Source organism: Xenopus tropicalis, chromosome 4 (genome assembly GCF_000004195.4).
Source record: "Xenopus tropicalis strain Nigerian chromosome 4, UCB_Xtro_10.0, whole genome shotgun sequence".
In the NCBI taxonomy this organism is placed as follows: Eukaryota; Metazoa; Chordata; class Amphibia; order Anura; family Pipidae; genus Xenopus; species Xenopus tropicalis.
In genome coordinates, this window is record NC_030680.2 from 84548091 (window position 1) to 84574859 (window position 26769).

General features: G+C 37.7%; 1 protein-coding gene across 1 annotated transcript in view; it reads left to right on the top strand.

The window, feature by feature from the left end:
- Positions 1–26769, top strand: part of jak1 (Janus kinase 1 (a protein tyrosine kinase)) — a 62742-nt gene that overhangs the window by 29733 nt on the left and 6240 nt on the right. Inside the window, exons 4-18 of the mRNA XM_002931596.5 lie at positions 6575–6725; positions 7057–7220; positions 7884–8226; positions 9325–9507; positions 11113–11270; positions 13272–13395; positions 14152–14341; positions 15977–16083; positions 17375–17524; positions 17624–17711; positions 18264–18391; positions 22490–22625; positions 23651–23802; positions 23908–24058; positions 25611–25705. Coding sequence (XP_002931642.1) covers positions 6575–6725; positions 7057–7220; positions 7884–8226; positions 9325–9507; positions 11113–11270; positions 13272–13395; positions 14152–14341; positions 15977–16083; positions 17375–17524; positions 17624–17711; positions 18264–18391; positions 22490–22625; positions 23651–23802; positions 23908–24058; positions 25611–25705 — 2320 coding nt within the window. The remainder of the gene's footprint in view (positions 1–6574; positions 6726–7056; positions 7221–7883; positions 8227–9324; positions 9508–11112; positions 11271–13271; positions 13396–14151; positions 14342–15976; positions 16084–17374; positions 17525–17623; positions 17712–18263; positions 18392–22489; positions 22626–23650; positions 23803–23907; positions 24059–25610; positions 25706–26769) is intronic.

Sequence of the window (26769 nt, forward strand, 5' to 3'; positions counted from 1 at the left end):
CCCAATGGGAAGTCCCCCGGTCCTGACGGACTGCCCATTGAATGGTACAAAGCAAACACAGAAACAGTAATACCACAACTATGTAATATGTTCAATAAAATCACACAGGGAGCCCGTCTACCAGAGAGTGCCAAACTAGCCACTATTTCCCTAATCCTAAAGCAAGGGAAACCCCCGGAAAGCTGCGGATCTTATAGGCCAATCTCATTGTTAAATTCTGACATCAAAATACTGGCCAAAGTTCTAGCTAACAGGCTCAAGCAGGTCATAGAACTCCTAATACACCCTGACCAAACTGGCTTTATGCCAGGTAGGGCCACAGATGTTAACATCAGGCGCCTGTATATCAATATCTGGGCCAAACACGACAATAGAGGGGAAAGAGTAGTGGTGGCTCTAGACACCGAAAAAGCATTTGATACCGTGGAGTGGCCGTATCTCTGGGCCCTACTTGCAAGATATGGGCTGGGGCCTCAGTTTATTGCATGGGTAAAAGCCCTATATGACTCACCAGCTGCCAGGATCCTAATTAACGGGGAACTATCACAGACATTCCCCCTGGCACGGGGAACTAGGCAGGGATGCCCACTCTCGCCATTCCTGTTTGCACTGGCCATAGAGCCCCTGGCCATTAGAATACGCAATAATCCAGGCATACAAGGTCTTAAGCTGCAGAGAATAGAGGAGAAAATCTCGCTCTATGCAGATGATATGTTAATATATCTGGCTAATCCTAAACAGTCCCTCTCGGAACTTCACACCGAGATCTTGAGATTTGGTGGTCTGTCAGGTCTCAAGGTCAATTGGACAAAATCCCTGGTATTCCCTATTGACAGGGAAAGTGTCAGAGATCCACTGCACGGCCCCCAACTTCAATGGGTCACCTCCTTCACTTACTTAGGCATAGTGATACACAGAGACCTAGCACAATTTGTAGAGCTGAACCTAACTCCTGCCCTTAAGTCCCTCAGATCCAAGCTACACCATTGGGCCAATCTGCCACTCTCTCTACCTGGCCGCATCGACATCCTAAAAATGGTCTGGTTACCAAAATTTTTGTACATATTCCACAACGCGCCAACTCCGCCTACAAAGAAGTGGTTCAGGGAAATTGATGTATGTGTAAGAGAGTTTATTTGGGCGGGGGAACGACCAAGAATCAGTTTCCCAATGCTTCAATCCCCGGTTAAGAAAGGAGGCTTAGCCCTACCTAACTGTCAATTATACTTTTACGCAAGCCAACTGGTATATGCAAGGTGGTGGCTAAACCCAGACCCCAACAACCAAGCCACAGTATTAGAAGCTGCGGTAATCTCCTCATTCGAGGCACTGGCTAACCAACTTTACAGAGGACTACCACCACTCTACCCCTTAACTCCCCCAATGAAGACTGTTACTCAGGTCTTTGCCAGTACGGTAGGACAATTCCACCAAAAAGCAGGCAGCTGGTCTAAATGGACACCACTGTGGGGTAATAACTCCCTTGCACAATTTAAGTTCTTCCCAGATGCCAACCTCTGGGCTGCTGTAGGGGTAAAACGCTTAAGCGATGTGGTTGAACAAAGAGCACTTAAGCAATTCGCCCAACTAAAACAGGAATTCGATTTGCAAAGTTACATGGTATTCAGGTACCTCCAGCTGAAACATGCATACCAGGTCCAATTCTCTAGGGAACCCCCTAGCATAACGGAGAGTACTTTGGAACGGTATCTACATAGACCTGACCTCCCCAAACCACTTAGCTGGCTCTATGCTATACTTCTACAAAATAACTTTGATTCAGTAAACCACATTAAACTTAAATGGGCCCAGGACCTTCCTCAGCTAGATAGGGAAACCTGGGAGGACATACTTGAGCAAATTTCTGAAATAAATATAGCTACAAGGGACCGCTATATTCACGTTAAATTTCTTAACAGAGTCTATTTAACTCCCCACAGGCTGGCGCAAATGTACCAGGGTTACCCAGATGTGTGTGTGAAATGTAATCTAGTTCAGGGTAACTATTTGCACGTGTTCTGGGACTGTCCCAAAATCCAGCGTTTCTGGACTGAAATACTTACCTATCTCAGCTCTACACTGGAAGTACCGAATATTCGGACAGCCACATTCTGCTTATTAGGCCACACTGAAAGCCTCACCATACCCCCTGGAGACAGACTATGTCTGCAACAACTTTTGCACTACGCCAGAAAAGCCATACTACTCACCTGGAAGGCCACTGAGCCACCTACACTCAGATTCTGGACCAAGCTAGTAGACGATATACTGCCACGGCAAAAACTCACCGATCTCGCTCGAGGGTGTCCAACCAAGTTTGAGAAAGTCTGGAGCCGCTGGTTGGCGGACCCACGATCGCACAATACAGCAGACCAAAATGGCTAGCTTAATGGTATAAAAAGCTCTAACAATTACCTGTATCTAACCTGCATAAATGGTAACCGAGTAATTATGGGCGCCCACCACCACCTTTATCTATCTTCTCTTTCTTTTTCTATTCTATATCAAAGTTTATTTTTGTGTAATGTTGTAAAAACCAATAAAGAAAAACTTACAAAAAAAGAGTAGTTCACTCTTAAACTTTTAGTATTATATAGATAGTGGTATTCTAAGAGAAATTGGCAGTTGGTTTTAATTTTTTTTATTTCTTGAGTTTTGTGTAGCAGTTCTTCAGTTTGGAATTCCAGTTTGGAATGGTTGGTAAGGTCCAGTTTATCCAGCAACCAGACAATGATTTGAATGAGAGCTTAGAATAGAAGAAGGACTCAACAGAAACATAAGTTATATAAAATAACAGTAAACTTGTAGCCTCACAGACAGAAGAGGGAAGTATATAAACTATAAAAATAACTTAAAGGTAAAGTACTCCTTTTATTATTAAACAGAAAGTTGTTAAAACTGTAAGAGTAAGGTGAGAATATGTTTGCAAGGGACATTGACTGCAAAGTCAATATTTAATATTCTATTTAGTATTCATATTTTGGGAAGTAATTCTTTTTGGTTACAAAGAGGAATTGCTAAATATGTCTAAAAAGAGAAGTTTATCTAGTTGAGGCTCCAGGGTCATGTAATAAAAGGTGCAAAGTTTGCACGGTCTAATTAAATCAGCTGGCAACCTGTTTAAAAGCAAACATCTTATTGGTTGCTATGGAGCAACTGGATTCAATTTCTCTCTTTATTCTGTTACACTTGTTTCTTAAATGTTTGTTACAAATTATTGTAAAGCACTTTATAAATACATTCCTAATATAGCAGATTCATTAGCATATGGACAGTAAGGGCAAGGGCACTTCTCTTAAGGTGGCCATACACGCACCGATATTATCGTACGAAACCTCGTTTCGTACGATAATCGGTGCGTGTATGGCATGTCAGCGAGCCGACCGATATCGCAGGAAGCTGCTGAAATCGGTCGGCTCGCCGATCGGCCAAGTTAGAAAATTTTGATCGGGCGCCATAGAAGGCGCCTGACCAAAATTCTCCCTTCAGAGCTGAATCGGCAGAAGGAGGTAGAAATCCTATTGTTTCTACCTCCTTACCTGCCGATTCAGCCCTGAATGGTGTGTGGCGGATCTGACGATGTTTCGTGCGACCGACGGTCGTACGAAACATCGTGAGATCGCCACGTGTATGGCCAGCTTTAGCCCTGCGTTTTTCAGTCAGGCTGAGAGAAGTGGATCCACTTGCCTACACTGCACTGTGTGCCTGCACTAAAACCTACAGGAACCGCCTGAGTGCAGGCACACAGAGGAGAGGGGATCGGCAGTCAGCCTAAGAATGTCTGCTATAGGATTTTTTAGGCTGCCTCTGATCCACTCCGCTCTGTGTGCCCACACTTAGGCGGTTACTGTAGGTTTTAGTGCAGGAACACGTGGCAGCATAGGTAAGCACATCATCCACTTCTCTCAGCCTGACAAAAAACACAGGGCTGAGAGAAGAGGATATTCTCACCATGCGCCCTTGCCCTAGGGAAGAGATGTATATGAACACCACTGCATGCAGGCACATACTGATTTTAGTGTTTCTGAAGGTGTACAGCCCCTAGCAGAGACAATGAGAGTTGGAAGTGGAGCTGCATATAAAGGCTGCAAGGGAATGGCTGTGTCCTCTGCCTTTGTTGAAAATAGACAGTTGCTCGGAATAGCAGTTCAAAAGAGAGCAGGAACTGGGGGAAGGGACCTGAACTGAAAATCCAGTCAGCATCATCTCTGGAGATTACTTGCTAGGACTGCTGACCCTAGAGACCTGGCAAGAACATTTTCAGCTGCACACAGCCTGCCTTTTACTATAATACATGAACATGCAGAAAATGTCTGTATGTATAATTGTAGCGTGTAGGGTTAGGAAGAGTGATTTTGATTTCTTAGATTTGGGGGCATATTTATTATGCTGTGTAAAAAACGGCGAGAAAATTCGCCACACATCGCCAAGCTTCGCCATGTAAAAATGACGTAAAATCGGCGTAATTGTTTTACGCATTTTTTCTTCCACCAGAACTTATGGAAAATAACGGCATAATATCTGGCGTTCAGATAGCGATCTTTTCCATTTATTTTACACAGCTTTTTTTTTCGGCGAATTAGTTTTACACAGCATAATAAATACGCCCCTTGGTGTAAACAAGTTCATTGTTTGTATAAATTGGATTATACACATAGTATCTAGTTATTAGATCATAGTTATTTGTTCACTGGATGCACATGTGAGTTAATAACCAGTAAGGGGTGTGTCGCCAAACGTTTAAAAGTCTGCTCCAAAAGCACAACTTTTGACTTGATAAAGAGAACCTTTTATAGTTGGACGTCTGTCATTATACAGAATTGTGAATTAAATTAAAAAAAAGCCACTAGAAGTATTTAAAGAGTTTGTAACCTTTATAAAAGCTCTCAGGCTGTTTTTTTTTTTAAATAGAGCATGCGTTATCATTTATAATCAACAAGTGTTAATTTATGGTGTGATGATGCTATATAAATGGTTACAAAAATAAATCATGACTGTGATGCATAAGGTTTCAAATTAGATACCCCTCAAAATTCTCATGGTTCAGTTTTGGCTTTTCTTCCTTACAGCTCCCCTGCAAGTACGTTTAGTGCCATGCACAACCACCAAATCTATTTTCTCCTTTTGAGAAATATGCTGCTAAAAATCCTTTGCTGAAAAATTCCCAAATGACTTTAGAGTGGTTAAATAACTGTGGTGAGCTCTAATTTAGATAACTATTCCCCAGGTTCTTGAGTGGGTCCAAAGAGAAAAAGTCTAACTTTGATTTTTGTATCTTATCAGTTGAGACCTCTCCATCCTGTGGTGCTGTGTATAATATGATAGGGGTATCAGGTGCCTTTGCCACTGGCTTGTTAACCATACCTATTAAGGGCTGTGACAGATGGGTGAGATTAGTCACGGCGCAACAAATCTCCCTTGTTGCGGCCAACTAATCTCCCCGAAATGCCATCCCACCGGTGAGAATGTAAATCGCCGGTGGGATGGCATACACGGCGCCGAAATCGCTGAAGTTTCCTCTCGAGGCAATTTCGGCAAATTGCCTCGCCGCGTATGCCATCCCACCGGCGATTTCCATTCTCGCCGGTGGGATGGCATTACGGGAAGATTAGTCGCCCGCGACAAGGGAGATTTGTCGCGCGGCAACTAATCTCCCCATCTGTCACAGCCCTAAAGAAACCATATAATCTTTAAGCAATTTTAGTGTATTCTTATTAGATGTCATATGCTTAATATACTCCAGCACTAGGTTGCATCCTTGCATATTATATCTAATGGTTTCCTTTGGTGTATTGCTTATTAAGTATAAGTCGCTATTTTATATATTGTCACTATTAAATAAACTGACCAACTCATGCTGTTTTATTTTCTGTGTATATCTGCCGAGAATAAAGTGCCCAGTTAGCTTGTTAGTACCTGTATCTGTCAGCCACCAGAGCAGTAAGTGGTGTATGTAGCTTGTGTTTGTTGTGTGTTCCTGAATCTGCGGGTGGCCACAGAGGGAGTGCCTTAACTAGTCTGTGCTTAGTGTTTTGCATACCTTGTTTCTGTGCTAACCGCACAGCTCAGTATCCTTCCCTTTTGTGCCTGATCTACCTGTGTTGTACAGCAGGAAATACTCTAACCAAGCATATCTTTTTGTGCCAAGTTGTAGTATAAGGATATCTGCCTACAAAAAAACTCTAGATTGCTGCTATGTTCTTTCTCAGCTTCTATTTATCTGATGTTTAGCGACCCAATTGTCTACTTTTACAATTGTCATTTTTTTTTAAACTGATGCTATGAGCTTGGGATGTCTAGTATTGACGAGAATGCTGATTGTTTTTTTAGAGGGAAGGGGTACATTTGTGTACAGTACTTTAAACCTTTATCTCTTCTCTCTCAAATAAGAAAAATACATATATTCCTTAAGCAAAAAGAAGTTAATTGTTTTGTCATTGTTTACAATTTTTTCCCCCTAAATAAGGAAGTCAGTTTACAGACATTGTTTAATATAGGACATTTACAGTACTTGAATTTAAAATTCTGTTATCACAGACTAAATTTGGATGACATTTTTTTTTCTTTTTATAAGGTTCATTTTTACAAACTGGCATGGGACAAATGAAAATGAGCCATCCGTTTGGAGACATTATCCTAAGAAAAGAGATGGTTATGATAAAAAACAAATCCAGGAAGGTACCCCTCTTCTTGATGCCAGCTCACTGGATTACCTATTTGCCCAGGTACAATATATGCCTTTCCTGGTCAGAACATTCCGATTCTTTGCCTTTTCTTTTTTTCTATTGAAAGATGGGTTTAAAGTTATTTGTAAATGTATTTTTTATTGAAAGCAGAATACATCTGGCTGTTTATTTTCTCTGTTTCTGACTCCTATGACAATGTGGCACTCATTTATTATTCATTAATGAGCTGGAACTTATTTTTATTTTGGATTAAGACACATGGAGGATAACTGGCTTCTTTATGTGAAAATCCCCTTTTAGTAATTTGTTGCCTTTGTTCATTGATCACTAAGGTTTTTGTTTTTTAACATAGACTTTTGTATTTCTCTAGGGCCAGTATGAATTGGTGAAATGCCTAGCTCCAGTCAGAGAGCCAAAAAACGATCAAGAGGTTCACGAAATAGAGAATGAGTGCCTGGGCATGGCGGTTTTGGCAATTTCTCATTATGCCATAAAAAGAAATATACAGCTTCCGGATCTTCCCAAGGACATCAGGTGAACGAAGTAGATTAAAATAATTAGAGGTCTCATAGCTTTTATGTTATATAACGCAGATGTTTTTATTATGTTTAATGGAAAATTATGCACGCACACACACACAAATTAATTGTCTTCCGACCATTAAAGGACCAGTAGCATCTTAAAGTGAAACTCTATTTTCACATTTAAAGTTTGTATCTGTTCATTGAGTACAATTTCTCCAATGGGCGTGCACTCCAAACACAAGCGGCGTTGGATAAGAAACAAAGCTTTATTTCACATCAATCCAGAAGCAAAATGTTTGGAGTGTGCACCCATTGGAAAAATTGTGCTTGTGCCTGCTGGGTCTCCATTTGCTACAGTTCTGGGGCGCTACTGATTTTCTTGTAAGTGGCACCACAAGCTTGATTCTAGGAGATGATGCAGTTGATCTCAGTTCTCACCATATTACCATGTAATAATATCTCAAGATGTTTCTGCTTCAGAGTTACATTTCATTGATAACATACAAACCAATACCAACCCAAGAGGGGTTCAATTACAAAGGACAATGAACCTTTTTTTGGTATGTGGCCCAAAGTGCGATATGCCTTAACTGCAGGAATAAAAATCATTCTGCACATCCCTTTAATGAGGAGTTGAGACGAGGAGTTTATAATTTGATATCTTAATTTTCAGCTACAAGAAATATATTCCAGAAACACTTAACAGAACCATCAAACAAAGGAATTTCCTAACCCGGATGCGGATAAACAACGTTTTTAAGAATTTCCTCAAAGAATTTAACAATAAAACCATATGTGACAGTAGTGTTTCTCCACATGACCTGAAGGTTAAATACTTATCAACCATGGAGACGTTAACCAAGAATTACGGCGCAGAAAGCTTTGAGACAAATTCGCTGATTATCAAATCAGAGAACGAACAAAATGGCTTCAATATAAGTGACTATGACAGTATGCGTCGTTATGAAGTCTTGGTCACTGGAAACTCAGGAATACAGTGGAGACGTAAACCAACCGTAAGTGTTTACAGGGGAAATAAAGTAACTTCAGAAAAATAGTTAATACACTGAATAATATTGTGCAAACCAGATAGTGCAGTCTATTAATTATTTAATTTTTTAGGAACCATAATTTTCTATTTCTTATTTTGTTTGGTTGCTCTGCCAGCAGAGAAAATTTCAATTTGGCTTTCTAACGAGCCCTATTTGTACAAATTGACAAATGTAGAATCTATCTGTCACTTTAAAAAGATGATTGTTACATTGTCGAAGGTTCGATTATTCTATCAGTATAATTTATTATATTTATCATAAATTTCACACATTTTTCAGCCACATGTTTTAAAGTGACGTATTTATCCTTTTTAATATAAAACAAAATATTTGTACAAGATGTAGTTTTTTTTTGGCAGTGTTATTGAGAGAAGTTTGTGAATATGTATTTTCTAAGACTAAGAAATTTGCCTCAGGTGGCAGCAGCCTGCAATTTACCTGGGGAAGCAAAAAAACTGCTCCTGGTAACTTCAAGAGCTGAAATTCTGGTTTCTAAATCAGATTTCTGGTCTCTGATAAGTGGCCCTCCCTCGCCCTGCTTCAGCACTTGGAAAAGTAAGTGCCGGGAACAAGTGCCAGCTCCTGAAAGTCCACCTCAGGGCAGCAAGGGCTCCTGTTGAAGCCAACACATTTGAGGGTTGGGGGCTTTGTTTAGACAACAAATGGAGTCGTAAATCACATCATTTGTATTTTTAGTATTAGAGGTCTTATAAATATGCTACAGGCACCTCCAGCAACAGTTAATACGTTCTGTGAGCCTTTCAGATAAAAAATATTAATTGATCCTGCTTTTTTTGTGGCACAGTGATCCTGAGAGAATATTTAGAATGCCTGTTTAAAGCCAAAGAGCACTAATGCTAATTACAAGAGATGAAATAGAAAGTACAAGCAAATACCTTTTCGTCAAATGTAAACACTTTTTATTCTGCTGACGGTATGCCTTTAATTACAGCAGTTGTAGTTGCTGTATTTTGTGTGTTAAGTAGGGCAAATTAACATTTGGACATTAAAGCTTCTTGCTAATTTAGATCAGTTGTAAAACCTTTTTTCACTTGTGTTCAGTGTACCACATCAGAAAAAGACAGGAAACTAAAACGGAAAAAAACAGAAAGCAAAAGTAAGAACTCAGATGAAAAGGGAAAACTAAAAGATGAATGGAACTGCTTCTCGTATTATCCTGAAATCACACATATTGCCATAAAGGAGGATACCGTCATAATTAATAATCAGGATAACAAGAGCATGGTAAGTGCCAACAGTATTGGTAAACTTGAACTGTAAATTCCTGATATTTATTTTGTTACATAGCCATCTATAAGCCTAGCCAAATATATTGCTTAAAACATCAATGGTATACTAGTTGTATAGATGAAAGTCCCTCCCCCTTCTTAGTTTAGATCTGAAGCACTTTTATTACCACTGGCAGGTGTAAAACCTGTGTGCAAGATGCACGTTGCCATAGCACATTGGTATTATTATTATCTGATAATTATTTAGCGACTACAGATTTGTGCATCTGTTTACATAGAGATTATACATCATTAACTTAAAGGGGACCTGTCACCCTAAGAAATATTTCCAAATTGTTTTCTATTGTGTTTGTCAAGCAAAATAAACTGCATCTACACTGTAGAAATGTTTTTCACAATTGCAGCAAGCAGGCAGGTGCCATTTTGTGGACACTGTTATTAAGGCAAGCTTTGCATCCTGCCAAAATCCTGTTTCTGTGCCTGTATGGGGGGGACCCGATACCCATGTCCATGTGCTGGTTATGAAATTAGATAGCGAGAAGGGAGGGGGAATGTGAGGAGTGCAGCAACATCTAAAAAGTTCTGAATTGAAAGTGAAAGTAACTGTCTGCCCCGCCTCTATGCCTAAGGCATAGAGGCGGGGTAAGCAAAATATGATTGACAGATGTGATTTTTTAAATGCTTATATAATGGGTATGGATGTGTTAATAAAAAAATGGCTTTTGGTTTTATATTTAATTTGAAAGGGGCTTTTATTATACAGCTTTTTATATCTGGGTGACAGGTCCACTTTAAGTCCCTGCCTCAGTGGCACTTAACCTAAGGTTCCTATCAGATGCACCCACACTATGGGCAGGAACTAATTAACCTGCCTGTATGTTTTTTGTGTGTTGTGTTGAGCGTGTACCCTACCTCTAGTACCCTAGAGAAGCAAAAAAACCTATAGAGACAGTGGAATTTGTCTGTCCAGGCATATGTCACTGGAGGATGTGATCACAAAAGCCATCAGTGCCTAAGGCAATTAAGGGAGAATAAATTAGTTTGGCATTCTGGTCACTATTACTAACATTTTAAGAAATATTTTTTTAAATATTTAACTGCCCCTTTTCTAGTAATCAAGAGCAATATATGCAGGTACCTTTTGGATGCATTAGGAACTTGGACTGGCCTAAAAGTTCCTGCCAAGTGGTTATGTACCTTGTTATCATACTTGTGAATGATATTTACATTGTGGGAGCAGCAAACACTAAACAATGTAAAAAATATTATCTAAATAATTAAATACGTATACAATGGCAGTTCTCTATGTACCTTAGGTTTTGTGTAGTCTCTAAATTCCTCCAAGCTATTTGTTTTAAAAAAATGGCAAAAGTAACATGTTGCAATTTTGGTATATCTGGCAGAACTGGAACCCCTTTGTTATGTCAGTGCAGTCTTTCCTGCTTGTTTCTGGAGACATTTGTTCGAACTGTGTATTTTACTGTAGTTGATATCTACACTAGACTTGAATTGAGAAAATTTGAGAAGATTATAATTAATTATAAAACTACAGTATCTAATGAATTGCAGATTGAAATGTATTTCTCTTTGTTATATTTAGGAGCTGAAGCTTTCCTCACAAGAAGAGGCGCTTTCCTTCGCTGCACTGATTGATGGATACTTCCGTCTTACAGCAGATGCACATCATTACCTTTGCTCTGATGTTGCGCCACCTTTGATAGTAAATAACATAAAAAATGGATGTCATGGACCAATATGGTAGGCCACCAACTAGCTGAAAGTGTGTGAATTTAAATCACAATGAGCAAATATAAAATATTCCCTATTTTTTTAGTGGTTTATGTTCCAATAATTGTCCTCTAATAGCCAGTAAAGTAACACAGCTGACTGTGTGCACTTTCTGTACATAGGTGAGAAATTTAAACTTGAAATTTCTCCAGTAATATATGTTTGCAACACTGCAAGTGGACATGGGCATAGAGCTGGTGTAATAGTCTTGGGGATGCTTTAGGTTTTCCTAAGCATAAATAAGCATTATTGCTAACGGAGATGGAAAAGTAAAAACTAAGTAAACTTTATCAGAAAGGTCTATGTAAATACAGCCATAAGCACTTACAGAATAGCTGCAGCGAGTCCTCTATCAAAAGAAACACAGGATTTCTTGTCTCCTTTTTTGTAAACATGTTGTTTGTGTGTCTGACTTCCTCTGTCAGAAAAATCCTTAATTCCTGTGGCCAGAGACTGTGCAGTTCTCTCCCCTCTTCTGCTCCCCCTCCCACAAGAATGCTAAGAACCCCTCCCTTAGAAAGGTATGATCTGAGCTGTAATGGCTAGGCTGCAAGCAGGAAGCTATTTAAAATGGCAGCTGCTGTCTTAAGCAAAAGGAGAAAGCTTCTAGGCCTCTATACTCAGGTATGGTAATGCTTTCTGCAGAATATAGTGTTCTATGTGGCACTAATGTGGCAAATCTATTGGCAGTAAAATGCCAAAATGACTTCCCTTCTCCTTTAAATAGTAATGGTCTTTTTAGGGTACTGTTTTATAAAGGGTCACACTTTCCTTATCAATTATATTTTTGTAAAACAGATTAAATAAAGCGTATATGTGGACATTGCAGATGCATAATTTTATCTGCAGTGGCTAACTGGAATTTTTTTCTATGTATGTTATATATCATGTGATTTTTTTTTTCTATGTATTTTCTATGTGATTTCTCTTGCTAAGGACATTTTAAATTACTAATTGCTATAGGTTTGACCTTTTTTTTTAAATTTCTGTCACAATTTAGTATACAATGCAAAGTTAAATTATTGCTTTTAGCCATGTGATATATTCATCTTAAAGGAACAGTAACACCAAAAAATGAAAGTGTATAAAAGTAACTAAAATGTAATGTGCTTCTGCCCTGCACTGGTAAAAGTTGTGTGTTTACTTCAGAAAGTCTACTATAATTTATATAAATATATATGTAGCCATGGAGGCAGCCATTCAAAGGAGAAAAGGCACAGGCACATAGCAGTTAACAGATAAAACACTATTGTATTCTACAGAACTTATCTGTTATCTGCTATGTAACATGTGCCTTTTCTCCTTTTTTCCAGCTTGAATGGCTGCCCCCGTGGCTACACAGCAGCTTATTTATATAAATTATAGTAGTGTTACTGTAGCAAACACACCAGTTTTACCAGTGCAGGGCAACAGTGCATTATATTTTTATTACTTTAAAGCTCTTTCATTTTTTGGTGTTACTGTTCCTTTAATGGCACCCCACTGGTCTTTATGCTTAATAAAATTAATCGAGCAGTATGTTTACTTCAAAATTTTTGTAAAGTAGCAAAATTCCATTAATATGTATACATAATCTACAAAACAACTTTGTTTTTAGATATTTTATTAAGTTACATAAACAGAGTAAACATGTGCAATTGTTTACTCTGTGCTGTATTGAGCAGGGCCTTCAACCTTCTGTGTCGATCAGCATTTGTAGTAAAGATGCACCAAATCCAGGACAGAACTAAATCCAAACCCTTGAAGTCTTTAAAGCCCTAGACAGCTGAATGCAACATTTTTTTGTTCTAAATGTATGTAATTTAAAAAATGTTCTCAAATATTAAAATTCCAATTGGGGATCAGATAAAGTTCAGCCAATTTTTTTGTGGAGGAATTGGTATTTCACTGAATACAAAATTAGGTATTTGGCACATCTCCAATTTGTAATTAATTTGATTAATATACATTTGTTTCCAATTATATTATTAGCACAGAATATGCAATAAACAAATTACGGCAAGAAGGAAATGAGGAGGGAATGTATGTGTTGAGATGGAGCTGTACAGATTTTAACAATATTCTTATGACGGTGTCATGCAGTAAAATGTCACAGGTAACTTTTTCCTCTCCTCTGAAATGTTCTAAACTTTTCTCCATGATGGTCTCGGTTATCTGACATTTTGTCTAGTTAAGCCAGGGTTACACAAGCAGCAAAGGCACATGAAGTGCAGGGCTCCAGAGATGTCGGCCTAGCTGGGTGTGCCTGTAGTTTGAGACCCAGTAATGATGCTTTATTGCCAAGTCACAGGCAAGTTTCATAGGGGAAACACTTCCAAAAATCTCTGCTGACTTGTTTTTGCTTTGATTAATTCATAGCATTTTGTTGTTTTTCAAGCAGTGAGTATCAGAAGATATTCCATACAGGTGCAAAAACACATAGCAAATTATAAGATCTTCTAACATTATGGCAAATATAGATGGCGAAATTAGCTGCCTTGATTTTTAAAATCCAGTCACAGAGATTAATCGCCACCGCTAAAGGTAATGCTGTCTTGTACTGTAGCGGTATATTTTTATGCACAAGGGTTAGTTGCCGTGATTAGTTGGTTTTAAAAAAACAAAATAATCACAACTATAGCAACTCAAGCAACTAATCACCTCATCTAAGTAGATAAATCAAAGATAATTGCTATGTTTGCAGTTAGTAAAACCATTTTTATTTTGATGATGGGGACTATGTCAACAATACGATATCTTACAACAATTTAGCATATCTGCACCAAAACAACCAATAAATGTGAACCTACCTGTAGATTTGTTTTTAGAAAATTCTACACATTTAAGAGCATTTTTTGTTCCTTTCAAACAGTTTGAGTCCAAATATGTGAAACAGTACAAAAACTTTCAGATCGAAGTAAAAAAAGGTAGATACTCTTTGCTTGGTCCAGATCGTGGCTTTGACTCACTGAAAGATCTGATGAAGCATTTGAAAGGACAAGTGCTGAAGACAGATGATGTCAGCTTTACATTAAAAAAATGCTGTCCACCAAAACCAAGAGGTAAGGTATTAATGAGAACCCCAAACCTACACATATCTGAGTGTTGCCAAAATTAGATAAGTTATTTTGGTGGTTAAATGGTTTGTTAACAATATTTTACTGCCAGAGCTATTGTAGATTCTCTTAGCCTGTTACTGCCTGAAGCCCCCATTCATTTAAAAAATCAATTTTTACCCAGTAAAATGCACAGCATAGTGATTCCTTGAGTGCTGGAAATTCCCAGAAGCCAAACTAAAACAGTTTTGACAGATAATGAGTTTGTCAGGTATAAATAGCTATGCACCCATTGCTTTATTTCTTTGATGTATCTGAAAAATAGTCTAGAAAATGTTATGGCTTCAGAAAGTTGATATCTTGCAGATTCTTTTTTTACAGCTTAATTACGTAACCAGTGAAAGCCATGTTATTCTATTATTATTTTCTCTTTTCCAGTAATGCAGTGGCTAACGATCAAAAACATGCAGTTCATTTGCAGACAGTAGATCGCAGTGGTCTCTTGGTTGCAAATGTGAATGTACAGTCGCATGTCTATGCAGATAACTAAGCATGTTTATGCTGTACAGATTACTGGAGAGAACGTGGAACTGCATGTTCTCAGTAATTAGTGTAGTGCTGATTTAATGAAAAGGTAGAAAGCTAGTTGGGGTGGCAGGTCACCCAAAAACTCTACAATGGTCCAAGCTGCAGATGGTGTCGCAAACGAGAGTCTTGCCAAAAGTTTGTCATCTATATATCCTGCATATCTTTGCAGGATATGCAGACAACAATTCATAGGTTTTTATGGATTTTCTAAACAGTTTTTGTTAAATATAAAAGGATTAGGAGTATGAAGTGTATGCTAGTATTTCCCCAATCATTTAGTTTTACCCCTTGCTTCATCCTTTTGTCTTCAAATTGAAAACAAATTGTTTAATTCAGTATTTTGCTTTTTAATGAATCAGCTGCTTGTAAAGATAAGCCTTTATCCCAAACTTGAATCAAATTTAAGTGACAGTAGTACAGTTGTAATATATACTCACCTTCCAGTGTTCCTTTTTGTGGTAATACAATACCTAGTCGGCATCATAATGATTACAAATATACACATGAGTTTTAGGGCAAAGACACACAGCTACTTAGTAGGAACTACTTGTCACGGCTACTAAACCCCAAAAAATATCCTGCCATAGATAATACTGAGAATTGCCTCTGCTAAAACACACGTAGAGACAAATATCAGTACATGATCATTGATCATAGTCTATTTTAGTAGCCACGACAAGTAGCTGCTACTAGTAGCTCTGAGTGTCTTCATCCTTATGGACTCACAGAGGTAAATTGGAAAAGACTGTTGTTAACTAATAAGACCCCAATCCACAGAATACTATCACCCCAAATCCATCATCTCAGGTACTATCTCTACACTTATAAAGAGATTTTACATTTAACAAAACTGCATGTAATGATGTTTGCAAAAGAAAAAATGGAACTCAACTATCTTAAACTTTGTGACTGCAATAGTTATTGATGACACATAAAAATTAAAAAAAAGAATCACTGTTTGATACTATTCTGCTTTGTACTGGTCGTTAACATTATTCTGGTAATCAGATTATGATCAGACTGGTTATAACATTAGTTTCTTGTTTCTTTTAGAAATTTCAAACTTGTTGGTTGCAACAAAAAAAGCATTAGAGTGGCAGCCGGTCTACCACCTGAGTCAACTGAGTTTCCATAGAATACTGAAAGAAGAAATCACACAAGTGAGTCATGTTCTTCCTTATTTCATTTTGTGCAAGTTCATTTCATTATTAATTTCATTATATATTTTACAAGTGACTTATTAGATTTACCATCACTCATTACACAAGCCTATTTCTTTTCAGCAGAAATAGAAGAAAAAAAAACAGACTATTGTTAAACCATTTCAAAAATGAAGAAGCACTAGGGGGCAGACTTATTATGCATAATTTTGTATATGAAGACAATATCTGGAAAGATCCAAATTACTGCAGTCTACAGTCTATGGCACACAAAGGCTTAAGAGTGCAAACACTCCAACAAGTTATTTTCTAATCAATATAAATAATAGCAGAAAGACTTGAGTGTTTGTGTATAATTAAACCTTTTTGTATATAATAGGTGCAGAAATAGAAACTACTTGATCTTGTGGTAGAATATGAGGATGCACCCCACCTTACTTTCCTGCTTGTTCTCACACATGCCTAAACCAGCACCACACAATATAAAAAATGTATGAACTATACAGACACTATATTATAAAGCCTGCAACTAAAGTGAAACCACAGTGTCATTTGTGCACACTAGTTGTTTATAAGTTGCCAGCCTAAAAAATGTATACCAAAATTTCCACAAGCCTGTCCATGTTTGGAAACAAAACAGTCATAATGGAATAGAATCTACCATCCAAAAATGTGACCCCAGCCTAAATAGTGAGTGAAGGGCCTGGTGACAATAGTGTATGGTGCTTATATTGACCTGACCTTTGTATCGGATTGCAAACTTAACAGCTTCCTTATTCTCCAAGAACCAGACATATAAATGGACAGATTTTGTAACTTAGAATTAGACCATCCACATAAGTGGGCTGCAGGAGTGTCTGTTTAACAAGCTTTACACTTATGAATGTAAATTAATGATTTCTTCCTGTAGGTTAATGCATTAGGGCAGATTTCTGCCTATGTAAGAAAACTGGGTTCATGGGATTTTAGTCTGGAATAGAGAGAATGGGAAATGTTCCATTGGTAAATGTAATTCTGGAAACAAAAAAATAATTTAACATTGTAGCCTGCAGTTGTGTTTGTTATACTATATAACTTTATAAAGTAACATTGATTTTGCTATTTAAAACAAACCATCTGGTATTAAGGCACAAGACACAAAATTATTAGAAAATCATATATCTCTTGTGGGGGACTGCAATTTGTAGCTGAAGTTGCAATATTGAAATCTCAATATCAAGAACATTGCCTTGTTTATGTCCTGTGAATTACTGTACACCTTAATCTGATAAAGGTACATTGTCTTTTTTAGCTGGAACATTTGGGTAGAGGAACTAGGACCCAAATCTATGCTGGAAAACTAAACTACAAAGATGACAATGATAGTGAAAGCTATTCTACAGAAAAGGAGATAAAAGTCATACTAAAAGTGCTGGATCCAAGTCATAGAGACATCTCTTTGGTATGTAATGCCCAAATAGACACCAAAGTTACCACTAAATAGTCGTTTTTTTATTCTACCTTTTTTATTTTATCATTTTATCTCTGCTTCTACTTTTAGGCATTTTTTGAGACTGCAAGTATGATGAGGCAGGTTTCACACAAGCACATTGTATTGCTTCACGGTGTATGTGTCAGAGATGTCGAAAGTAAGTCAAAAAGACAATGTTTTATTCTTACTGTTATGATTTTTAACTGGAAACAAATCTGTAATGCAAGAATGTAATGTGCACTTAAACCCAGAATGCCCGGGCCTATTTTGAAGCCCAGTCCAGTCCATAAACCCAAAATTCCCATACAAGAATCAAATAAAAAATGGACAAAACTAACATCATCTTACACTGTTTATCCACACATAATTTGAAAATAAATTATTATGGTATAGGATAACTGTCTTAGAAGGTCCAGTTCTCAAACATATCCCCATTACTGCTGAATGCTTGGGGGGGGGGTAATATTAAATTGCCAAAATGGTGTTTATCTAAATTACAAGTGTGAGTTAAAGCAAAATGCATAATAAATAATACAACAACATTTAGTTGGTTGGACTTGGTCAGGCAGTTAATGGCAACATGTGGACTTGGTCTGCATCCTTATGATCCAACATTGCATTCCAAGCTCACAGAAAAGGTTTTTGTTGTTGTTTTGTGAAAATGCTTTTCTTTTAAATACTAGATGTTGAGAGTCTATTATTGTTACAGATATAATGGTTGAAGAATTTGTGGACTTTGGCCCGCTTGATCTGTTCATGCATCGTAAAAGTGAGGTTCTGACCACCCCATGGAAATTTAAAGTTGCCAAGCAACTCGCTAGTGCCCTGAGCTACTTGGTAAGCATGTTTTATGAAGCAGACCAGATCTGTGATGGATTTGCAGAAGCAGGAACCAAGTGCAACCTGTATTGGAATGAGAGCCACTGAATTCTGTATGTCTCAACTTTTTGGCCTTAATGCTAGGACTAGACATGTAGGTTTCCCGGGGCACCAGCTACACCGGAGATTCTTAACTCTGCCTCCTATAATAGATGCTAGCAGTAACACTGAGATTGTAAGTCAATGGCCAGCCCTGTGGAAAGCACACATGAGCAAGTAGCAGAATAATAATTTACAATACAGTTTTATCACACTGAGCCTTTCAAATATTCTTCCCCATTTTAGCTCTGATAAACAACTGATTATTCCACATGGCTTGGTAAATATTTAATGGCTTTTCAGTTCCAGCAATCATAAAGGAAACCCCACATAAATTAAGCAACTCTCATTGGGGTTTGGGGAAAAAAACATTGTTAAGGTTTTAGTTAAGGTATTTTCCCTTCCCTGTGCTTTCTTAAAGGAATACTATCATGAGAGAACATGTTTTTTTCAAACCACATCAGTAAATAGAGCTTCTTCAGCAGAATCCTGCATTGAAATCCGTTTTTCAAAAACACAAACCTATTTTTTCATATTTAATTTTGAAATTTTACATGGGGCTAGCCATATTCTCCATTTCCACAGGGTGCCACAGCCATGTGACCTGTGCTCTGATAAACTTTAGTTTTACTGCTGCACTGCACGTTGGAGTGATATCACCCCCCCCTTCCCCCCCAGTAGCCGATCAGCAGAACAATGGTAAGGTAGCAAGATAGCAGCTCCCAGTAGATATCAGAATTAGGGATGGGCGAAGTTATTTAGCTGTACGTCACTTCCTTTTGCGGGCATCATCTTTTATCGCACGCGTCACCGGAATGAAGCACGCATAAAAAAAGCTGCGCCTGCGTCAAAAGTGACGCCTGCGTCTGTCGCAGTTTTCGTAGGACAGTCCCTCTTTTGACAGCTCAGGATTCTTACTGAAAAGTCCCTCATTTTCCTTTGATCTCCTGCACTAAGCTAGAAAAGATACAAATGTAATTAAAAGTAGCTTTTGGCAGAGAGCCCAGAAGGTTAACAAGCTTCTCCTGCACATATATACAACTGTAACTAATAAGCTATACAGATTTCTTGGGGGAACTGAGACTTGCATCTTAAAGGGCAATTTCAGCTTTTTTAGTAAAACTGTAATAACACATAAAACAAGACCCCAAAACCCCCAGAAATGTGTACAAACTTTAAATAACCTGCCAAATTTAGTCAAATGGGAGTGGTATTTAGGTGGTATGGTCGCAAAATGGGCGTGGTAAAAAAAAAAAAATAGCCGTGCGCAGCTTTAAGATGCCAAACATTTCCTTATTTAAAGAATAGGTAACATTTGGGCCAAGTAGGCAGTGTCAAATATCTAGCTTCCTTCTTGTTGGCACTTTCCCTCAGGCAGGCAGCATTTAGTGCTGTGTTGTGTGTAAAGATGCTGCCCAATATTAAGATCTAATCATAGAATTACCCTCACTGTTTCCAGTTTGATTACAAATGGGATAGATAGCTAATACCAAAAGGACGTATTGTTACAGGAGTCCAGCAGTTATTTAAACATTAAATTGACTATTTAGATTTTTCTAAATGAAATTTGATTGGTTAGTGGGTTTGACTTAGGGCACATATATCAGTAGTGATCTAGATTGGGCAGAAAAGACCATATTGACCAACAGTCTGTGCTGATGTTGGGATAGAATTAGTTTAGATCACATACAGTGAGGTTCAGCCCTGACCGGTAATGTAGCATCTTGATGTGAGAAGGAATTAACAATTCTTTTTGTGAATGCAGTGCATGACTAAAGCAAGAAATATGTATTTGTTCAATAAAACAGTATTCTGCATATAATGGTAACATACAGTTAAGGGTTAGGTTCTCCTATATTTTGTTTGTAACCTTGATTTGTAGAGCTTCAGAATGATTTTAGGATATATTGTTTTATTATAGAATTGGTACCTGTTATTTTTATCTAAAATAATCAAAAATGCAGACATTCACAAGCAATAGGGAATTAAATGTAGTCCTATAAGCCTGGTGTTTTTTGAGTATGGTTCCCTATAGCATTGATGTGGAATGTGGTAACTGTTCTAATAATTGCTTACACTACATCTTTCTTCATAGACATGAGTAATAGTACGCAATTAGGGCATCAGGCAAAGAAAATCGATACAGCTATTCATTTTCATTGTGTTGCTGCTGACATCCAGTAGTTATTGTGCATGTATGCCAAATTGCTCTGTAAAATTTCAGATGAAATTGTGCAGCCTCAATTAGCATCTGTTCATTAACTAGACCATCCATTTTTTTTTTATTACTGTTATTATCCTGAGTGCTATAGAGGGAGCTGCCTGGTTTAATGTGTAAACAGCAACATGGGTCATGGTCATGCTTACAGCATCACCTGCCAGTCTCTGGACAGATAGAAGAAACGCTAAAGGTTGCATGTCTCTTGCTTTTCAGATCATGTCCTTGGAGCAAGTCTTGGTGATATAGCTAGGGCTGTATATAGGTCTGGTGGTTCCCGAGACACACTGATTACAGAGGGTCCAGGCAATGGTGGAAAACTGCCCCTCTCTGTCGGTCACCTTTGCTGATGTCACAATAGTGACAAGTTGACGCCCACTAAAAAAAAATTCTTGTAAGGGTCCAACCTGCTTCACACACTGCACTTCTGATTCAGTATCAGCAATAGTGACAGGTGAACAGGGTGAACAGGGATGGTTTGACTGCCACCCTTTTCTACTGGATGTCAGTAACAGTCAAAATGCCTTTTGTGCCAAAGGCCTAAGTCTTGTTCCAAGGACATTTAATTGTACTGTGTGGCCTTGCTCAGATTGACTCTGATCATTTACACGTTGTAAACGTCAGAGAGCAGTGGCAGTCAGAATGCATGTGTGTCATAGGCAAATGGCACTAAGGTGGCGACTGGGAAATTCTCTTCCCAATTGTCATCTGGTCAGGCTTGTTCTTATACTGATCTGGCTGTGTGAAAATGTGACTGGTTGAGGAAGACTTTGGGCCTTTGTATGTGATCTGCAGAAGAACACATTGCACAGGCCCCACGTGTGATCTGATTGATGCCATGAAAACAGTCAAACTGCCTTATTTAGTGCACCATCTAAATAGCTGGAGTGGGCATATTTGCTTCTTTGTTGACCTGTCCACACAAGGAGATGTTTAATCTAAGCTTTAGTTACTCTTACAGTAGTGGTTTATAATGAAAAATGTCCCTATGTGGCATGCTGAAGAACTGAATCATATCTGAGAACATGCTTCTTCATTGCAACCACTAGCAAAAGATCAGTAATTGACCTATTAAAGTTTGTGCCTGTATGTTACCCAACCACTCAGATTGTAAGCTCTACGGGGCAGGGATCTCCTTCCTACTGTGTCTCATACCACATGGCACTTATATATATATATATGTATTTATTGTATTTATTTATTATATCACTCGTCCTCCCTGTGTGTAATTTTGTATTCTGTAAGACTGTACAGCGCTGCGTACCTTGTGGCGCTTTATAAATAAAGTTATACATACATACATTAAAGGGTTATACATTTAACAAAAAACCATAATTAAAAAAGTCATGAGCCCACAATAGGCAAAGCTGGTGTTTGGGATCTAATCGACTGCTGCCTCAATGAAAATGAACATTTTAGGAGCTAAACTGGAGCTTTTTTCCTTCTTTGCTATAAAAATTTAGATTGAAGTTAAATTGACTTTGATTTTATAGAAAAACATCAATTCAAAGAGATTAAGTCACCATTGTATTTTATAAACATATTTTCCTCCTGCAAAAGTCCTTTTTTATTTGCTTAATTTTCTTGCAACTTGCAATTTACTGATTAAAATAATTGTCCTGGAATATTCCTTAACATTTTTTAACAAAATCATCACCTCAGACCTTTAATAGTTTAACTGTATCATTTTTATATCATAGTAATCTGCTTTGTTCCTATTTTAGCCACAGGTTGTTTATGACTTGAGTTTCGCTATTTGATTTAATACATGCATTATGTTTGCCTTTTTTCTTTAACAGGAAGATAAAGATTTAGTGCATGGAAATGTTTGTACTAAAAATATTTTACTGGCGAGAGAAGGAATTGACAATGATTGTGGTCCATTCATAAAGCTTAGTGATCCTGGAATCCCGATTACTGTGTTAACAAGGCAAGGTAGGGTATTCTTGTACACTAGAAGCAAATACTTGGTGAAGTGTTGTCCTAAGCAATCATTTTCCAATGCTTATTGGAGTTGTTTGCAAATGCTTTCAAATAAACCTATTGCTACCATGTGCAATGGCAAGCATCATCTGAAGTGGGGTAAAGGTCTTCTCCATTGGACTCTGGAGTAGTGGATTTGCATCCTCTGGTGTGATTGATGCCATTTCCCTATCTGGCAGTCTGGTGGAAAAGTCTGGGTTTGGTAAATACCTGGAGAACACTTTCTGTTAGAATCCATAATACACGAAAAGTTTGGTAGAAGAGGACTAATACGATGGGGCTAAATTAACCTAAAGGCTACAGTATACAATGATATTCTTGTCACTTCTGCGCTTTTCACTCATTGGCAACAATTGGGGAAATGTTTTTTTTCCAGTTTTGGCACAATGATTCATTTAAAAAGGGAGGTCTGGGTCTTGTGGAAAAATACTACAATTTTGGCACTGGAAACAATACTATTACATTTTTATTTGGAATCTGGAAATTTTAACTTTTCAAATCCTAAATACTTGCAGACTTTTGGTTGCAAGAAATAGGGAAAAAACAAGATGTTCCAAGCATTGCACAAGTGATAAGATAAGAGTTCCAAGGCTGTTTCAAGAGATTTTGTTGGAAAAAAACAAGTTCTGGGAGCTTATCAACTCTGGATGACTAATATCCAAACTTAGTACATTTACTAGTTTTATTGTATTCTACCTAAATTTAGGTCCATTTAACATAATGAAAGAAATTGTAATTTTAAGCAACTTCTCAAAGTATATGAATTTATATTGTCAGTGGTTTTAAAGGACCGAAAAAGACTGAAACACTAAAAGGGGGGGGGGGGGGCAGTTTGTTAAGCACCTCCCAATGACAATTATCTCTACCATAAAATTGAGGAAGGATCTGCGTATTTGGCAATCTTGCCAAACGTTCATATCTACATGTATGCCCAACTGTGGTATGTGTATTTATGTGATAGTTTATGTTTCCTTTAGAGCGTGTAGAGCGGATTCCATGGATTGCTCCTGAATGTGTTGAGGATTCCAGAGTATTAAGTGTTGCTGCTGACAAGTGGAGCTTTGGAACCACTTTATGGGAAATCTGTTTCAATGGAGAAGTGCCTCTTAAAGACCGGACGCTAGCAGAGGTAATGTCACTGCCAAAATATGATGATCCTGACATTATGAATCCAGTCAGGAATCCCAATCTTCAGAATGTAATGGTAATATCTCTATTTTTTATTTTTTTACAGAAAGAAAGATTTTATGGAGGCTGCTTTATGTTAGTCGCCCCTTCATGCAAAGAGTTAGCAGATCTAATTAATCAATGCATGAATTATGACCCCCTCAGAAGACCATTTTTTAGGGCAATTATGAGAGAAATCAACAAGCTGGAAGAGCAAAGTAAGAATCTTTCTTTCTGCCAACACATACTCTCATTTTTTGTGAATAACTTGATTGCTTGTTTAGATTGTCCAAACTTTCTATTCGTACAAGACTATTGTTGCAAGTACTACTTTCAATTGTATGGCTGATATTCTGTGCAGATATTCATGTTAAGGCTAAGAGCTAGGGCTGAACAGAATATTGGGCCTACTTTGTTAAATATAGAAAATGAAGTATTAGTATGCTGAGATGCACATACATTGCAATCACTGACTCTGGGAATATATGGTATATAAAAGAACTAAAATGAACCATTGCTGGTGGGAGATTCTATTTACAGAATGTATATATCTGATAACACATGTTGTCAAGATTTCATCTGAAATATTGAATGATGGTTTAACATTAAATTAAGTCAGTATGATGTAGACAGTTTTCTGAGACTGTTTTTAGTTTGTCTTTAGTTTTTGTGCTTTTGTCAATTGCGTAGCTCTACAATTTGAAATTTCTGCAGATATCTAGTTGTTGAGTGAGAGACTGGAATATGAAGAGAAATGGACCTGAATAGAATAATAAGTGATTAAATGTAACAATAACATAGTAGCCTTACATATCAATATGATAATGAACTATTTGAAACTGAAAGAGGCAGAAGAGAAAAACATAGTAAAAAAAGATATATTTATAAGATGACCAGTTGGAACATTGCTTTGATGTAACTTAAAGGTGATATTTTTTTTGGCTCTGTTGTTATAATGTTTTTAAAGCCTGTCAGTTGTTCCCACCTTTTGTGAGAGGTAGGTTTCCAACCTTGTAAAATGACATGTCAGTGTCATAAAATGGCATCTTTGCAGTAGTAGAAGCGTCTTTTAAGAGTAAGGACACACATGGCGATTCTATTATAGCCTATGGAAGAAAAGTCACTGCGATTAGTCGCCGCAACAGACTTACTTTTTTTTTCGCCCACCCTGACCTAACCGGATACGTTTGCATTTAGTTTTCTTCAGAACAGTTTAGCTCAGTAATCCCCAACCAGTGGCTCACAAGCAACATGCTGCTCATAGCCTCCTATAGTCTTCTAGTCCATGTGGCTCTACCAAATAACCAATCCTTACTGGGCCCAAAAAAGGTTGGGGGCCCCCAGTTTAGCTAATACATCTTCCCTGAAAAGAAAGTGAATGAGTTGATGAAGTGCATGCACACTGACAGCCTGAAAAGGTCATTGACAGGGTTGTATATCTGCTCTTTCCAACCATAGGTTATAAAAACAGGGCAAAAAAAAATCAAAACCAACTCAAAAATACTTATGTATATTGTAGAACACATACACTGATAGATTGGCTTAGAGAGGTCACCAATAAGCAGATTAGGTCCATACATTTGATCCCCAGGCTAACGATCAGATCATAAGGAGGCCTATGGCAATCTGTAAGGAGAACCACATCAATTCTAAGATGTTGCCTTTACCTGACTGGATTTTTAAACCTGCTCGACAGATATCTTAGTGATTTTGTGCCAGATAAAAGCGGACATAAAAATTGTATTGTTCTTATTCCTCTTTTAATATTAGATCCAGACATTGTCTCTGAAAAGACCCCATCTGCAGAAGTGGACCCTACTTTATTTGAGAAAAGATTCTTGAAGAGAGTAAGAGATCTAGGAGAGGTAGGTTGTTCTAAAGCATTCATCTCCTTGTGCAAACTTTTCTATTTCACAATTGTGTTTGTTTTATTGTATATCCAGTGATTATAATTCCATGCCAGTTTAGAAACAATAGCCTCTGTCCTCCACCTCTACATCAGTAATAGCTCCTTATTTCTCCATCTTCCCTTCTTATGCAAGTTGGTCAAATTACTCTGTTGAGAAGATTAATCTGAGCAATTTTACATACACATAGGGGCCGATTCATTAAAACACAAGTTCGAATCCCGAATGGGAAAAATTCTGATTGGATACAATAATTTCTGAAGATCGCAAATATCACGAAAATGCTTACGAAAAGATTGTATTAGTCACGATAATATCGTATTGGCGATCCGAAAGTCACAACATTTTCGTACCGAATGATTGTAAACAGTGGCAGAACCTTTCCGAATGTTTCGCGCAAGCGTCCGAAAAAGTTGTGCGTGTATGTGAAAAAGTCGCGCAAGCGTGGAAAAAACGGAGAGAATACGCTCGGAGCGTTCGAGTCTTAATAAATTTCCCCCATAGGGTATATATATCCACTTTAAAGGGCATGTCAACCCCCAAAATAATTTTTTGCATAATGAAAGAAAACATAATTCTAAGCAACTTTCCAATATGAAATAATGAAATATTTGTAATTGCTATTGAAAGCAGGATTTGCTGAACTCCTGGTTGTTACATTTTAAACAATGTTTCAAAGGTCTTGCTCCTCCAGCAATACAGGTCTGTCAGTCTGCTGCCTTGTGTTACATTGTTTCAACAGTCTGAACCACCAGGGCAGAGAATAGAAAAGGACAGGCAAACACTGCTTTTCTAATAGCAATTATAAATACAAATAACTCAAAAACCATTACAAACTTGTAATAAATGTATATTGCAAAGCTGCTTAGAGTTTTGGTTTCTTTTATTAGGCAAAACATTATGTTTTGCGTTGCCTTGTCCTTTAAGCTAAGCAACAATATTAAAGAAAATCCATAAACATTTACTGATGGTTGTATGGAGCAGTGTGCTAAAAAAATACTGGTTGCTGCATAACAGTGAGC